The following is a 17,123-nucleotide window of genomic DNA, read 5'->3' as shown; positions in this document are numbered from 1 at the left end:
ACTTTGACTACAAATTATTTGAAAGAATAAATCATGTATTCACCGGCCCCTTTACTACAACTTACATGTAGCTATACTCTATACTGGGTGTTTTACTCAATGCGGTTCGCGAAGCTTTTGTAGGGGGCCGCGAAAGGCTGAACACTTTCAGGAAAAAATAAGTTTAACCATTAACAGAACCATAATGACCCCAAAACAATAAGTATAATCCTATATTAATTATTAAGATTTTCAGCTTAATCACGTAATTATTTCACAAATCACTCGACTAGTTTCAAGCTATGCTAAAAGTTCATATTCATGAGCAGCATTCCGCGACAGCATCGTATTCGTGTGATGTGTTTCATTGCACTCTGCACCTTCGTTTTATCTAATTCCATATTTTATTAATAAAAGCCCAAACACTTTATAAATTAAGATGAAAAATATTGGGATCAGACGCATCACCTGATGGTAAACAATCGGCTCATGAATCCAACACTAAGGCCGCTGCCTCGAATCTTACGTTCGGCGGCGGCACAGGCCTAAAGGAGTGTCATGTGCATTACCGATTTTGTAAATGTTAGGGATAGGGATGATGGGATAGAGGAGGGAAGATTGAACCACCTTGTAAATTTTGCAGATGGCCTATTACTCTCAAGTGATCGTATTGTATCTAGAGTAAGTAATCTTGAAATGACAGGACTGACTGACACGTATTAAGCTGATGTGGTTTGTTTCCATGCGCATGCGGCCTGTAGTGGGTGTAGTACAACGTAGTGTTGTGTTGCAGGGACGTGTCCAACAACAACATCAGCACGCTGCCGCGCGACGCGCTGCAGCCGGCGGCGGGGCTGCGCGAGCTGTGAGTACCACACCCAGTGCAGTAGTAGTGTAGCGGCAGAGAGCCGGCGAGCGTGGTGAGTGGCATGCGTTGTGTTGCGCAGGAACCTGTCGTCCAACCGGCTGGAGTCGGTGTCGGCGGGCGCGCTGGGGGGCGCGGCGCTGGCGCGGCTGTGGCTGGACCGCTGCGCGCTGCGCCGCCTGCCCGCGCACGCGCTGCGCGACCTGCACCACCTGCACTTCCTGTGAGTGCCGCACCACCACCGCGACCACCATCGCCACCACCACCGCCACCATTACACCACCACCTACAAACTAAAATGCACCAGGTCTCGAGCCTTGGAATTGTTGACTCGCCATAATCTTAACTTAACATGAAGGTAGTAGATAATACAAATGCAATCAGTAGGTACACAAACCCACATGGCCACCAAACTAAACTGTGTGGGAATGTCGTTTAGTTTGGTCATTTAGTGTATGTAAGTCGTTGTATACAAGTACTCCTTAGGCTCACTGCCCTTCATAAACAGTTGTAATAACAATTAGCGTGGACATTCCTGTAAACATACTCCCTTGAACTTAGGGCAATTCATCAACCTGTCCCACATTCCTACGGCCCATTTGGGACGACTTGCAGAAAATCAAAATAAATATTATTTTCATTCTGCAACTCGTCTCACGTTATTTTTTAGGTAGGATTTGAAACTTTGTAATCATTTGGTATAGTCAGTTAGACAAGATAATTTTAAAAATATTTTATAGTTAAGTATAATATGGTTTATTAATATTTTATGTAAAGTTCTCGATGTTCCCATTTACAAGCTGTTCCCATTGTCAAGCGATTATCCAAATAAAACAAACCGCCATTCTCACAAATACACACATTTGAAAACGTCTATTCATCAGCATCATAAAACTATCTGCACGGATCTTGAGCGCTGACGTTCAATTTTTTTCAATTAAATGTAAAATCTTTAATCTTAAATTTGACATTTGTGTAAAATATATAGTAATTAAAAAATTGAGGTCAGTAGCAAACTACTAACTGTACTTTCCTCAATTTGAAAGTAACGTGGGACGAGTTGCAGAATGAAAATAATATTATTTCGATTTTCTGCAAGTCGTCCCAAATGGGCCGTAGGCATTTGGGACGAGTTGATGAATCACCCCTTGGAGGCAATGAGCCTGTTATCTTAATAATAATAGTGGTGTGTAGGTGTAACTTAATATTATAAAGTGGACAATGTGTTTTAATGTAACCAACTCGTGAACTAATCGAGTCACCGCTAGACAGCCACCGATGAAATGAATACGAGTAGCAGACACAAGTATCTCAAAATGATGGTTTCTACAACACTCACGCTTGCTCAAAGCGGATTCAATTCAAGATGCAGGTGGCGGCTTGTCGTTCTACGTGGAGGACTAAGGGGGATGTATTGGTGTAATGAATGACGCGTCGTGGACAGTCTACTAGTTACACCGTTTTGTTTACATTGGGTATCGGTACAATTGACTCCCACAGGCAAGTGGGCGCGCTCCGGCTGCAGCTCCGCGCGGCGCACAGTGTGCGTGTGTGTGTGTGTGTGTATCGATCCGCTAGATGTCGTCTGCCGGCGCTGCAGCTCACACACTATGCCATAACATTGCTTGCTAGATAATGTTTGATTAAAGCCGAAACATCGAAATGCAAAACTAATTTATAGTTACTTACATAATTTTAATTAGGTACGAAAACTAGTTGCCTAATAAAACGACAGCAACATTTTACCATGATGTGCAATGCAGTGCGCAGTCGCTGGAGTGACAGCCGCCCGACGAGGTATGAGCGTGCGAGTCGCGCGCCGCGAGCTTTCTCACGCAGCCGGAGTCGGCTGGCGAGTTGTCCAACTACTCGGCAGCCAGTCATTGCCAGGCACGTAGTCGCCTGCGGCGGTTTGCGAATCTCTTGCTAAACGTGTACACGAGTATCGAGATACGACTATCAATACTAATGAGGGCGAGTGTCGCGTACGAGGACGGTGAAGCTCTGCGCCTAATACCTTTCAAATGTGGCTCACCGCTCCACATTGCACAAGCCCACGACACGTCCGCTCAATGCCGCCCGCTTGCCTGTGACCTACTGCACTCCGCACCGACACTAGTGCTGAGCACTCGACACTCGCCACTCGACGCATGACGTGTGCGCCACGTCACAGCGCACTACAAGTACACACAGCACACTACTGACACTACGGTCGGACACATGACATGACGCACGCGGCGCAGGAAGCTGAAGGCCGCGCGAGGCTCGCCAGGAAGAGGTCACTTCCGCGACCTTGTGCTATTTCCACAGCGCGCCCCGAGTCCGGCGACATCCCTCCTCGCTGCCGCGCGGGCAGGTGTACGTGCAGCACCTGACTGATGTGTCTATCACTATAAAATACTAACTCAATGATTTTCCTGTTGCTCAAGAAAGGTCTAGAACATTCTTCAATAGATAAAAGTTAATTTTAAATAATTTTGCGGGTTACAAATAAACAATAAGTAGTATGCAATGAATAATATCACATATGTGCAGGAGACATCAACCCCACAGGTAGACTGGAAAGTTCGTATCCAGGTTAGCCTAGAAAATATTTAGTTTTAAGAAAACTGGTTTTTTGTATTGAATATAGTTTCCTTCATACAAAATATAGTATATTGGTCATACAATATTCCGATACGAATTTCTGCGATACATGTATTCGTTATTGTTTTTGAACGCTGTCGTATATCCAAATATTCATTCACGATATCATATGACAACACATTCTTCCTTTTCTTTACAATTTTATAAAACCGTCCTACTTCGTGTATGGCTCGCTTTTAATCGCAGCAGCAGTAAGCATTGAAGCACAGAGCTCCACAGGCTGACAAGTGTCAGTGTGCCAAAACTACATCAAAAGTATTATAATAATCTTTCCTTTAATTCGGAAGTGAATGTATCTCTGTGGTGGATTTGGACATGGTGAGACAGTGAGGTGTCGGTGTGCGCAGGTCGGCGGAGGACAACTACATCGCGGAGCTGGAGGCGGGCGCGCTGTGGGGCTGCAGTAAAAGTCTGACGCTCCCTGCCGTTCGCGCAACCTGCTGCGCGCGCTGCCCACGCACGCGTCATGGCGCCGATTTCGCCATCCTGCAGAAAAAAGACTTTGTATGACAACTTTCAGTCGTCTCTTTAACATGACATAGATCCATACATAGTTATGTAGTCCCTGTACAATGCATACACTAATAACATCGCGCGTTTATGTGCACTATTTTGTGTTAACACTACCGGCAACCTGATCACCGAGCTGAAAGCGAAACGGCGTGAAAAGACGAAATTTGTCGGCGCATCCATTTTCACGCTAAATTCTTACCGTTAATGAGCTTTACTGGCCGATTCTCAGATGCAACTACTAATGAGCCTCACATGTCCGTATGATTAACTTTTTTAAGGCGGGAAAATCATCCAATCACTTCTCCCACCTTGAGCGAGGCGAAAGGGATTGTCATACTCTTACTGAAAAACGGTTTTGATGAGCTCCGGTAACTTATCTACAGCCCCAAATTGTGTCAATTTCAATATTGTTACGTCATCGTTGATGAAATATCTCCCACTTGTACTAACGGTGTATAAAGTCGATCATAAAACCCTCCTAGATACAATGCAATGCAATGGTATAATAGAAGACAATCGGAAAAAATATTTAAATCGAATGTTTGGTAAATTATTTGCAAATTGCAATGCGCTGGAAGGACACGAATGCGTGCAAAAGTCTAATTGGACAGACTTATTTTACAGTTTAATATAAATACCATATTTGACAGTGTAAAATATGGAATGCCTCAGGGCAGCATACTTGGGCCACCTGTATTTGTTCATAAGTGACTGCATTGAACAGATATAGTAATAATGACTGTGAAAACGAGAACAAAGCGTTTTTACCAAAGAACTAAAGCTCCAAAAATGTGAGATAAGTAATTGAAGGGAAATAGAAAAAGTACTTGGTAAGGTATCCAAGTTGACAATATTCTTATTATGGTATATAACGTATAGAGCGCGTGCACAGGCAGACGGAGGCCCACACACATCCAAACTACCATCGGGGTTACAAGTGCGTTGCCGTCGCACATTGTTTTGTAAAGTAGGAATTTGTTGATTAAGGATGGCGGAGAGGAGTATTAAATGATAAATGATAAATGATATTTATTTCGCTGTAAATAGATTATAAGATAACAACTTTTACATCGTCAATGGATTTCAAATAGCTAGATGAGGCCGGCATTTCGCTGCGGCTGGCGCGCAACCTGCTGCGCGCGCTGCCCACGCACGCGCTGGCGCCGCTGCGCCACCTGCAGACGCTGTACGTGCACCCGTCCACTGACCAGATCCATGCCCATGGTTTGTAGTCCCTGTACAATGCGACACTATAGACGCGCGTTATGTGCACAGGAACCTGGCCGGCAACCTGATCACCGAGCTGAGCGACACGGCGCTGTTCAGATGGCAGCACGCATGTGTTAGTTTACAATTGAGCTCAGCTGACGGCTGTTGCTGAATGATCCGACGAACAATACCAACCAAAAGAACATTTGGGTAGGCCACACAAATGCTCACACTGTCAGAATATAATTAACTAAAAGTGAAATGACTAGGCAAACTCTCGCACGGTCCTCAAACTAACAATTTTAAAAATAATATGTTAAAAAAAATATCGAATGATATTAATGTATATCATGTCAAATTGTATAAAAATGTAACTTGTGTTACAAACATGTCAACATGACCTGTGTGGACATTATAGCGGCTCACTCCCAAGCCTGACTATCATCTAAGTAGTCTTTAATTTTATAAAAAGCTTTACTATACAGTTTTTCTTTAATAACATTTTTTTTATTCAGGCTCAAACTTTGAATATCGCTGGGAATTTTATTGTAAAAGCGTATGCATTGACATCTGAATGAACCACTTATTTTCTTAAGTCTAGTAGTGGGAACAATATATTTGTTTTTACTTCTAGTGTTTATATTATGTATATCACAATACTTTTTAAATAAATTAATGTTTTTGTGAGCATACACTACATTTTCATAAATGTATTGAGAAGGAACAGTCAATATATTAATTTCTTTAAATAGTTCCCTAAGAGAGTGCCTCGGACTAAGATTATATTAATATTAATTAATGACCCTCCGGTTACCTCATTCAGACAACGTCAGCGTTGTTTCACGCCGGTTTCCTGTGAGGCCGTGGTATCACTCCGGTCGAACCAGTTCATTCGCGCCGAAGTATGGCCCTCTTACACTTAATTGGAACGTTCACAAACTGTGGATTGTAAATTTCACATCCAGAATTTGAAATATCTAATCGCTGTGTGGTATAATAAATAATAATAATTGGTGGACAGGCTTTTTCATTAACTGTGGATTTATCACCTCGCTCATTATATCCGGCAACTGATAACCGGGGGACAACGACCGCAGGACCGTCCAGCCCCCGCGCCGCGCCGCGCTGGCTTCACGTGTCGCCATCTGTGTGCTGTGTTGAGAGCATTTTCCACTTTTATTCTCGAGGACGTGTGCTCACAGTGCTCACAGCCGTATTTTTTTACCCCTTAAAATAATATCTATAGCAAATACCAAACTCCTAATGTTATATAGTTTAGTTAGTTTCGCGGTTATCATTAATTCCAGAATAAGATTAGTTATAAGAACTTTTTAAAACGTTCAAAAATGTCTAAAAATAATTGTCGGGTGTGCTTCTGTGGACTACTACTGCAAATGTGTCATTTCCACACTGTATCAGTACTCAATTTCGTAAATATTCTTAAGCATGGGAGGCCCATTTCCCCCCTTCCCAATCTTCCAAATCCCCGATTCCCGAACAACAACCCTTAAATTCTTAACCCCCAAAAAGGGGGCAACGCACTTGTAACGCCTCTGGTGTTTCAAGTGTCCATGGGCGGCGGCGATTGCTTACCATCAGGTGATACGACTACTCGTTTACTTGCTTCATAAAAAGAAAAGTTATACACCGCCATCAATTCCGTGTCGACATCGGTTTTGATGATCCGGCCGGACACTGCAACGATACGAGGCACTTGTGGGACGTCGTGAGCGACTACCGCCATTTTATTGTTCCATCGTGGTTAATTATATTAACGTTGCAGCCTGAGAGACTGGTTCGAACGGTTCTATTTACTGGGGAGGACGAAGGAAGTGGGTAGTTCCAGGTCGTTGAGGCAACGTGTGTGCAACAAAACTGGGCGTCCCAAGCTTGTTGCCACTTGGACGAGAATAAGAAATGTGTCGCCTCCGGTCGGCGGCGGCGGCGGCGGCGGGCGCGCGTGCTGAAACATTAATGGAAGGCCCCGCGCCACCGCGCGCTGTCGCGACGCCGCCGACGATTTGTTCGATCGGCGCCGACTTGCATAACTTATCGGATGCAGGTCAATGACCTGTGCTAATTATATTACACGTGTCATGCGACTCTCCGACAATGTACTCGGAACTTTCGTTTAGAACTGCGTTTATTTAAAAAGGATTAGGCTGAGCCAATTATTGGTGTCCACAAATGTTGGTGAACATGAGAAACTGGAACGGGTCGCGGAGCAGGGCACGTGCGGGGGTGTGGCGCGGGGCGCGGGGCGCGAGGCGCGGGGCGGTCTCCCCGGAGATTTATGTGCTCATAAATACGGCGAGATGTCTGCGGAGCCGCTAACTCCGCTCGATACGGTGCCACTAATCCTGGACATCGTTAACGTACTCCGCCGTCAAGTGCTGTCAACATGCTCCCTATATCACCTACTATCTACTCGGTCACCGACGCCCAGCCTACATACTACACTACATTATATATACATATACAGCGTGTAACAAAATACCCATATACATCAAGAAGCACTGAAGAATACAGGATGAATAGAATCTTGAGCTTCTGGGCTTAACTCTATCGCCAACGCTAAACTTCGGCTCTTATATATAGAGTCGAAGGCGCATCTAGCTGGTAGGAAGTTGGGTATCCTCTCGAAGGTGTGACGGTACTTCACACCGAAACAACTGCTGAGCCTGTACCAAGCGCAGGTTCGGTCATGTATGGAGTACTGTTCTCACCTTTGGGACGGCTCGGCTAAATGCCAGCTGGATGAGGCGTCACCGTTTCATGGTGGATATCCCACCCATTCGCACGAAGCTTTTCGCTTCAAGCTTCCTTGTACGAACTGCTAGGGAGTGGAACTCCTTGCCGGAGTCTGTGTTTCCTGATGGGTATAACCTGGGTGTCTTCAAAGCCCGAGTGAATAGGTTGCATATGGGCAGACGTGCTCCGTCGTAGGCCGCATCATAACTTACCATCAGGCGAGATAGAGGTCAAACCTCGGCCCATTTAACATAAAAAAAATCTCTACCCAAAGTTTCAGCTTAAAATACTTTAAAAAAAATTGGTACCAAATACTTGGTGTCGCATGGTTCTTGATTTCAAATCATCATACAAACATATCACAACACTACAGGAGTCACACGCGAATTACGAAACATTTCTTTTGTAAATCTGATCGCCTAGTACCTTTATCTACCTAATTTTGACGTTCGGTTTCTGGAATTTTATGTATTGGAAAAATTCATAACTTCGTTCCATGCAAACATGAGTGTACACCTTTGGGCGACTCCGAGTATACTGAGATGGAGCACAAACCAGTGTGTGCCAGTGTGCTGTCCACTTCAGCAGGCCATTAACTGTTGTTAAAACTACGCAAACCGATGTTGGATTAGTCGCAGGCGCAGGTGTGAATGGTTCTGTGGTCCCTAGTTGCAGAGGTCAGAGTCCCCGGAGTGTGGCACTGCGTACATACAAACACTGCATAATGTAGTAGGCGCATGATGCTGTACGCTATAAATAGTCCGCGCGAGGAACTGGTCGTGGTATCTAGGTGGATGTGTGGAGGCGTCCTCACATGCCGCGCGATGTACCGGAAGATACAGGGTGATGTAACGTGTGTACGCCACGTACTGGTTATTTTCACTCCAGTGCGCACTAGCTCGGAGCCGCACCATCCGTACTGATGTCGGCTGCAGATAACATCACTAACTTTGTTTACTTGCTCTGCCTACTATTTGATGGAAAAATCTTAACTTTGCATGAACTTTGAGAGAACGAAGTGCCCACATCAAGCCACACCAGGCCACATCAGTGCTGTAATCACAAAGCACCTACAGCTATCAATGAACGTCATAAGCCAAGTCCTACACAATAGGTATGCAATAGTATCAGCGTCAGTTTTACAAACCTTTTAATGCATTACATTTGAGACAGCAATTTTACTCCAAAAGGTCCCGGTTCCCCGGAAACCCTTTCTGTGTATTTGTGGAAAAAGAGAATCGTATCGAGTGGAACAGAGGGGTCGTGGTGCTCTTCTTCAAGGAGAGTGACACCTTGTTGAACAAATACTAACCAATGTCACTTCTGAGCTACGTGTAAAGGCTGGTTCCGACACGTGCATGTGCTGCTGCAACTCATTACCGAGAGTATCACTTGCCGCTACACTAGCCGTGTGTGGAGTGTGAAAGACGCGACCGAGACTTGGGCAGTGTTATGTTGAGGTCTCTCCAGCTACGCCGTACCTATTGACTATTGGTACAAAAACACTACCATGTCGGTCAGCAGCAGAGCTCGAGGGTATTCCTCCGCAGCGATCTACTGCAGCGTTACTACAAACACAGGACACGCGTCCACACACAAGGTGGACGGACCTGACAATCGGTCGTAGGGAGCCGCCAGATGCAGGTAACTTCCAACTGCCTGGGTTACTGGGTGAGACCTACGTCCACCGGTGGACGTCTTGTGGCTGATAGGATGATGATCAAGTCGATACGTATGATCACAAAGGAATCGGCTGTAGTGAAGGCTGTGGCGGCGGCGGGCGGCGCGCTGTGTGTTCGCAGTAATATCTGTATGTTCGATAGCTAACCTCGGTCGTAGTCTCGCTGAACTACCCGCTGCCCCCACCTCCCAGTCCTCCCATTCCCCCTCCCGCCGCGGCCAGCCATCTCCCCCCACCCTGCAGCACGCAGGCCCCGCGCCTGCTCTAGCGATAATAAAAACACATTAATCACAACGATGCATGAATGGCACGAGCACGAGCCGCCGCGGCGTGTGGCGTCGTGCTCCGAGTTTTTATTTACGACGCGAACTAGCAATAATTCAGTAATACATCCCCTGCTAGGCAACGTCTCGCAGTGTACAGGCTGCCGGCTCGCTGGCTGGGCGAGGGAATACCTCGCGGGTTGTCTGGTTTATAACAATAAGCTCACTCTCTATTATATTTGACATACATATATAATATATAACTTATGTATAACCCATAACCATAATCGTAGCTCGATGTGTCTTACTTTATAAATTATTATAAATAAATGGACAGTGGACATATCTCATACGACACACAACACGTAGTTGGATGAAACTAACACAAAAATAATTATTACATTTGAATCAGTAGTTTCGGAGATTAGCACTTTCAAACAAAACTCTGAATAAAAACTTCGGGATAAAAACTTGCAGCCTGCGACCACATATTACAATACCATTACTATGTATATGTCAGAGTGATTAAATAGCAATTATTCATAATGACTGAATTTGTTTTGGCATAAATTTGATTCGTATAACGTTAGTATGCCTAAGTGAGAGAATGATAGTGAAATATAAAATTCAAATTTGACAGATGTAGGGAGTGGAAAATAAAAGACGACGAGTGCTAGCCGTAAGACGTTTAATTTTTCAAGAAGAAATACAAGTTAATTTATTTCAAGACGGAAGCTTTTCTTTTCCCTGCCCAATATCCCACATATATAATATCAAGATTTATTACTTTGGTTGTAACATATATACCAATACACTAGATTTTTTAAAGATATACAATTACAAATGCTGCTCCACACTAGAATTTTCTCCTGGGTCGTTCGTGGGTGCGTTACAAACAGACAATAATATACACGCAGCCCGGAAACTACATATTTAAGGATCACCAAAGAATATTGTTTCTTGCCGGAATAGAATCCACGACCCGTTATGCTATCCATACCTATCGAGGAAGAATTCCAATCGGTGTAGATTGATATCAGGTGTAGTACTAAACGTTGCACAACTGCACGCAACGCACGCAGAGAAATGGAATGAGACGTCCAGAGTCCAGCAGAGCACGGCGGCGGCCCGCGGAGGAATACATTGTGTCGTATGAACACGACCGACGCGTGCTGCGGACCACGGTGCCGGCGCCCGACGCTAGCGGCGGCTTAGCATTTGATAGATTATTGTCGGTTTAGGAATGAAATATTAACGTGGAATTATTGTCACGAGTCCCGCGTGCTGTGTACACACATGTATGGAATCAAAGCCGGTGGCCCGTGGACATGAACAGGAGTACAGTACCGCCGGTTGGTATAATACATGTATGAGCGTCTCGTGTTGTACAAAGACGTGCTATAAGTAGCCAGGCGCGAGTTGCCTGGGTGGACCGCGGTTCTGCTTAACACCAATCTCTCTCTCTCATGCAACATATGGGATTTATACAGGACCTCAGTGCGCGAGTTCGATTCCTTGGCACATTGTTTATACATTGCCATCCAGGACGTATGTCGAGAGAGTCATATAGAGACACACGTCGTTGTCCCGCGGCTGGTGCTGCGCTCGGAGCTGGCCGCTCTATGGCGCGCGGCTCGGGTCAACGACCGCGCCCCTGATCGCCCTCCACCCACGACTAGTCAACTGCTCGGTTTAAACAATACATAATATAGCAAAATATTTATTCCGAAGCAGCCCTCAGTGGGGTGAGGCTTCAGTCTTTGGCGCAGTGGTTCCCAACCGGTAGTCCTTGAGCCACCTGTGGTCCACAACAGACTTCAAGTGGTCGAATTCAGTAAAAACCTCTGTCCGAATTAAATTTATAAATAAAATCTAGGAGAAAATTGAGTCGAACAAAAGTCGACTCTGGAGAAAATGTTACTACGGGACGACACATGAAAAAATAATAGTAATGTAGTAATATTGCTCCGTCACCTTACAAAATGACACAAGAGTAGAAGTGGACCTCGTCCTCCACCAGGCGCGGCCGGGAGCCGGCGCTAGTGCAGCTCTGTAAACATATTAGTATGTTGCTGCACCAGGTACCGCGCGGACAGCGGCACCGACAAATTAATTACCAACTTTGTAAAGTTTCTAAAGTTGGTAATTAATTTGATATGTGATGATGTTGACGAACATTGTGGATCATTATTTCAATTAAATTCCAAAGTACTTCCTAATGAAAAGCAACAATGTAATTTTTAGTATGTAAGCTAATTAGTGTCTCCTACTTTTGATCGATCGTGGTGGCCACTCGGCCAGTCTGTGTCGCCAGACCTGCCAACTACGTACCATAGCCAGGAGACAGTGCAGCGCACACACAGCCGTACTCAGTACTCCCTCAGGTACAGACAGGTCACACGTAGAACCAACAGGTCACCGCGCACACCGAGCCACGGGGGCGACGGGACTCGCGTGGAAGACACCTTTCCGACTTAGGGCTTACAATGGACGTTTTAATCAGAAACAAAATATTAATTACTCACTACTATTTGCCCGGAACTGGATTAGAACCCGCGACACTACACAGTAGTGTGGTGACCTAGCCCTAGCCCCCCCACTAACGAACAGCGAACAACGTGTACACACTAGACACTGCGGAATGCAGAATTTGTCTCATGTACTCAACCCCTTGTATTAGGTGATGCAATATATATGTACCTACATACTACATACCTCGTTACCAATACAAAATCATATATGTCAGATGTACTCATTGTAAGTTCTGTTCGAATCCGTTTCACTCCGACGGATGATATGAAAGGGTACATTGGCTCGGCCGGGGTGGCGAGCGGTGGCTAACCCTTCTCAGCGCGCGAGTGCTGCCATCTGTCGCGGTGTCAGTGACCGCTCGTCTCATTAGCCCGCGCCCCGAGCGCCCCGAGCGCCCCGAGTGTGAACCCGGGCGCGACTTGTGCACAACTCGGCTACATCTGCAGAGGCTGGTGTAGGCTGCACATTCACTTCACTGCTTGCCTAATTCGTGACCACCCAGCGGCTGTCGTAGTAGCGCTTGTTAACCGGCGAGTCGTGGTGCGGGCTGGGGGCGGCGGCTCGTGTTTGCTCGACAACTCGGGCCGCCGCCGCTCTGCCCACAGCTGCCCCGCATCGATCTGTTGCCACTGCTGGCAACAATAATGTACTAATGTATGTGTATACGCGTAGAAGCGTGTGTTGACGCACTTCTCTGTTATTTACTTAACAACTACGAACGGATTCGTAGGCAAACAAAAAACAATTACGATAAACATGTTGTCTTCCAAACTATCTCGTACAAATCGTATGTAATGTATCTGCGAGTACTCTCTACGTGACTGAAAACTTGCATTGCCTTTGTCTTTCACTGGTTATAGCTCTGTTTCACATTAGACGACTCTTTCGTCGACTGTAGGGGGTATCCTCATTGTTTGAGGTATTCCTCGAAGCGCAACTGTTTTGAAGCGCACCTCTCCAAGCGCACCTATTTTATTCCTCGAAGCGCACCCGTTAGTTGCGCTTCAAGGAACTATTAAAAATATTAATTTTTATTTCCTCGAAGCGCACCTATGTTTTATTTTCGACTAGAGAGGGGATGCTAACTGAAACTATTGATAATAAGATATCGATAATCTGATACACGCAGCGCTATCTAAGAGCAAATAAGGTTAAACCTTTAAAAATAGTTTCTTGTCGATGTATGACATCGCAAAATTAAATGTTCCGCTTGAGGTTTCAAGCGGAACATTTAATTTTTTAATAAGGTCGCCAATCAACGACTTTTATTAGTTATTTTACACAATATTCAATTTAAAAATATTGAAACTGGACTGTATAATAAACGGAATAAAAGTCTTGGACTTCAACGTTTGTTTGGGAAATGTCTAACAGATGTTCAAGTAAGTAATAATAATTATACGTATTATACTAATACTTTCGGTTGAGGTCTTTGTTCACTCATTAGGATCATTACTAAATGAAAAAACTAAAAAAACCCGACTGCGTTTCTTTATAATATAAAATTTTTATATTTTTAGTTTTTTAAATTATTTTTATATTTTGATATATCTAGTGTCACTCTCACAGTAATACAAATCAAACGACACGAAGCTGAAATCCATCGAGTCGTTCAGGCTATAAAGTGAACAATATTCGAATTTGGCGCCAAAAATCCGCTACTTTGTATTTTTTTTTATATTTTGATATATCTAGTGTCAATCTCACAGTAAATACGAATCAAACGACTCCTATCAAGCTAAAATTTATCGAGTCGTTCAGGCTAGAGAGTGAGCAATATTCGATTTTGGCGGCAAAAATCCACCATTTTATTTATTTTTTTATTATTTTGATATATCCAGTGTCACTCTCACAGTAAATACGAATCTAACGAGACCTTTTAAGACAAAATCCATCAAACCGTTTAGGCTGCAGAGCGTGCCAAACAATTATACATACATACATACTCTCGAAAAACACCCCTCCTTCTGGCGCTGTCGGGTAAAAAAATAACAATCTATGGTCGACGAGTACAGAGTTTTTGAATATTGTATAAAATAACTAATTAAAGTCGTTGATTGGCGGTTTCAAGCGGAACATTTAATTTTGCGATGTCATATATCGACAAGAAACTATTTTTAAAGGTTTAACCTTATTTGCTCATAGATAGCGCTACGTGTATTAGATTATCGATATCTTATTATCGATAGTTTCAGTTAGCATCCCCTCTCTAGTCGAAAATAAAACATAGGTGCGCTTCGAGGAAATAAAAATTAATATTTTTAATAGTTCCTTGAAGCGCAACTAACGGGTGCGCTTCGAGGAATAAAATAGGTGCGCTTTGAGAGGTGCGCTTCAAAACAGTTGCGCTTCGAGGAATACCTCATTGTTTGTTGTCTGCAGCCTGCAACCAGTCTGTCACAATCCCCTCGGGAGGATAATAAAGAATTTATTTGAAAAAAAATCAATACATTATTCCTACTCTTGTAAGAAAACCGCTTGATTATTTTCACTTTTTTCATGAGTCCCTAAAAGAAATATTTGGTAAAAAAGTCAGTAAGTTTATTCCGATCGGCCGACATAGTAAGTTTGCGTGGAGCATGCAGCTGATGCGACGATCTGTTTGTGCGCAGGGTGCTGAAGCGGAACCGCATCGCGTACATCGAGGAGCACGCCTTCAGCAACACGCCGGCGCTGCGAGTGCTGTGAGTATGTGTGCGCGGCGCCGCTACTGTACAGTACAGGCCACCCACGAGCCAGCTCCGTGGTACTAGTGAAACTGTCTAACATCGAACAAGTTAGAGCCAAGGGCTTGTACAAGGCATACGTGATACATTAACGAGTCGCTTCCGAAACCTGTTCATTAATGTCAAGGTTTAAAGCCCGAGGAAGGCCAGGGACAGCAGTTCGTGTACCACGTCACACGTCACGCGTCACGCGTCACCGCGTGTGTCGCGCGGACCATGGACACACACAAGTAGTACACGGAGGCCACGCGCCTCCGGTGCCAAGCGCAACGCAAGACACTGTACCAGGTGGCAGGTCGCTCCTAAGGTCCTGGGCACTAAGTACCGACTAACCGGTAGGGAGGCCAATATTCAGTAGTGGACGTTTTGTAGCTGGTATGATGAGGACATAGAGGAACATAGGACCACGGTTAAAAAAAACAAAATGAAATAAGTAAGTTGTCTTGTAACATGAACACAATCGTAAATACTCGGTGTGTGTGTGTGCAGGCGGCTGGAGGAGAACTTGCTGTCGGAGGTGCCGGCGGCGCTGCGGCTGCTGCCGCTGCTGGAGGACCTGTGAGTGCCGGCGGGGGGGTGTGTGGGAGTGGTGCAGTGGGTGTGCGGAGTAGTGACGTGTGTCCGTCGGCAGGTCGCTGGCCAGCAACCGCGTGGAGGAGGTGGCGCCGGGCGTGCTGCAGGCGTGCCGGCGCCTGGCGCGGCTGGACCTGCGCGCCAACCCGCTGCCGCGCCTGCACGCGCGCGCGCTCGACCACCTGCCGCACCTCACCACGCTGTACGTGCCCCACTACTGCCAGTGTACCGGCTACACTCCCATACACCCGGACACTCGCTGTACAGCCGCAGATCCCGAGCTGTTACTAGGAACTTGCAAAATTCATAAATTCCTTTTTGTATGTTTCCATAGCGACGACACACGTAGATGTTTACATGAGAACAAGAGATGGCCGCCGCGGCCTCGGCTGTACGATACCTCATTAATTACAATTCCGTGTATAAGACACTTCCCGTTTACTAAAACTAATTAAAGCAAGGTTTGTTGTGTAGCCGCGACTGGCATCCGGCTCCGCTACCACTGACCCACTGACCCACTGACTCAGTGACACTACCATTTCAAGACACATCTTGATGATCAAGTGACGAACGGGTTCGATTCTCAGGCGGAAATGAGATACTATATTTTAAAGGTGTGCTGGGGACGCTTTGATTCCCATCTCGATTCCAAAATTCTCAATAAAACTCAGCTCGTTACACAGTACGTACCTAGTGGGGTGACCTGTTTCTTGTTCCCGTTGATTTATTTGTAAATAAATGCTCTTCAGAATATGTATGTTCGCAGGTTAACGGCCTACTTCAATAACCTATCTATCTGTAGATGTGCTCGGGTACCGGAGATACAATGTGGACGCCTTGTGTATGGAGCTTGTGTCGACATTGTATCTCAAGTTAGCAAATCTACAGATACATGACACAGGTTGTTGGAATTGGCCGTAAGAGCCGTAAGAGAGACATTCAAACTCCTAGCTATTATCAATACTCTTATCTATACTCTACGCCATACGTTTATTTATCAAAAGGTACATACAGTTTTATACATTACAAAAAAATTGCCAAACTGTAAGACAGTTTGTTGGCGATAATTGCGCTCTTCCATATACATTGTGTACCTTTACATTACTAGCTTACAATATGCTAATTATTGTGTTATAACTGTCCTTTAACAATATAAGTGATGCTATAGGTATTCATATACATATGTGAATCTGTAATAACATTAATAACGTGTGACTGCTTGTAACGTTATGAAGAATATCCAATATGTAGGTACTTAGTTCACATTTGTTAAAAACAGTGCCGGCGTTAGGGGGGGGGCAGGATGGGGCGATGGCCCAGGGCGACAAATTCTGGGGTTCGCCAAAAAATTTAAAACTACTACTAACACTTGATATTGCTTCCCT

General features: G+C 44.9%; 1 protein-coding gene across 1 annotated transcript in view; it reads left to right on the top strand.

Moving 5' to 3' along the window:
- Positions 1 to 17,123, top strand: part of LOC118271105 (lutropin-choriogonadotropic hormone receptor) — a 34,752-nt gene that overhangs the window by 11,987 nt on the left and 5,642 nt on the right. The window contains 8 exon segments of the mRNA XM_050695700.1: positions 773 to 844; positions 927 to 1,067; positions 3,838 to 3,994; positions 5,095 to 5,189; positions 5,279 to 5,345; positions 15,029 to 15,123; positions 15,655 to 15,723; positions 15,797 to 15,940. Coding sequence (XP_050551657.1) covers positions 773 to 844; positions 927 to 1,067; positions 3,838 to 3,994; positions 5,095 to 5,189; positions 5,279 to 5,345; positions 15,029 to 15,123; positions 15,655 to 15,723; positions 15,797 to 15,940 — 840 coding nt within the window.

Source organism: Spodoptera frugiperda, chromosome 9 (genome assembly GCF_023101765.2).
Source record: "Spodoptera frugiperda isolate SF20-4 chromosome 9, AGI-APGP_CSIRO_Sfru_2.0, whole genome shotgun sequence".
NCBI classification, from domain to species: Eukaryota; Metazoa; Arthropoda; class Insecta; order Lepidoptera; family Noctuidae; genus Spodoptera; species Spodoptera frugiperda.
The sequence above is the reverse complement of the archived record's forward strand: the minus strand, read 5'-3'. Positions and strand labels throughout refer to the sequence as shown.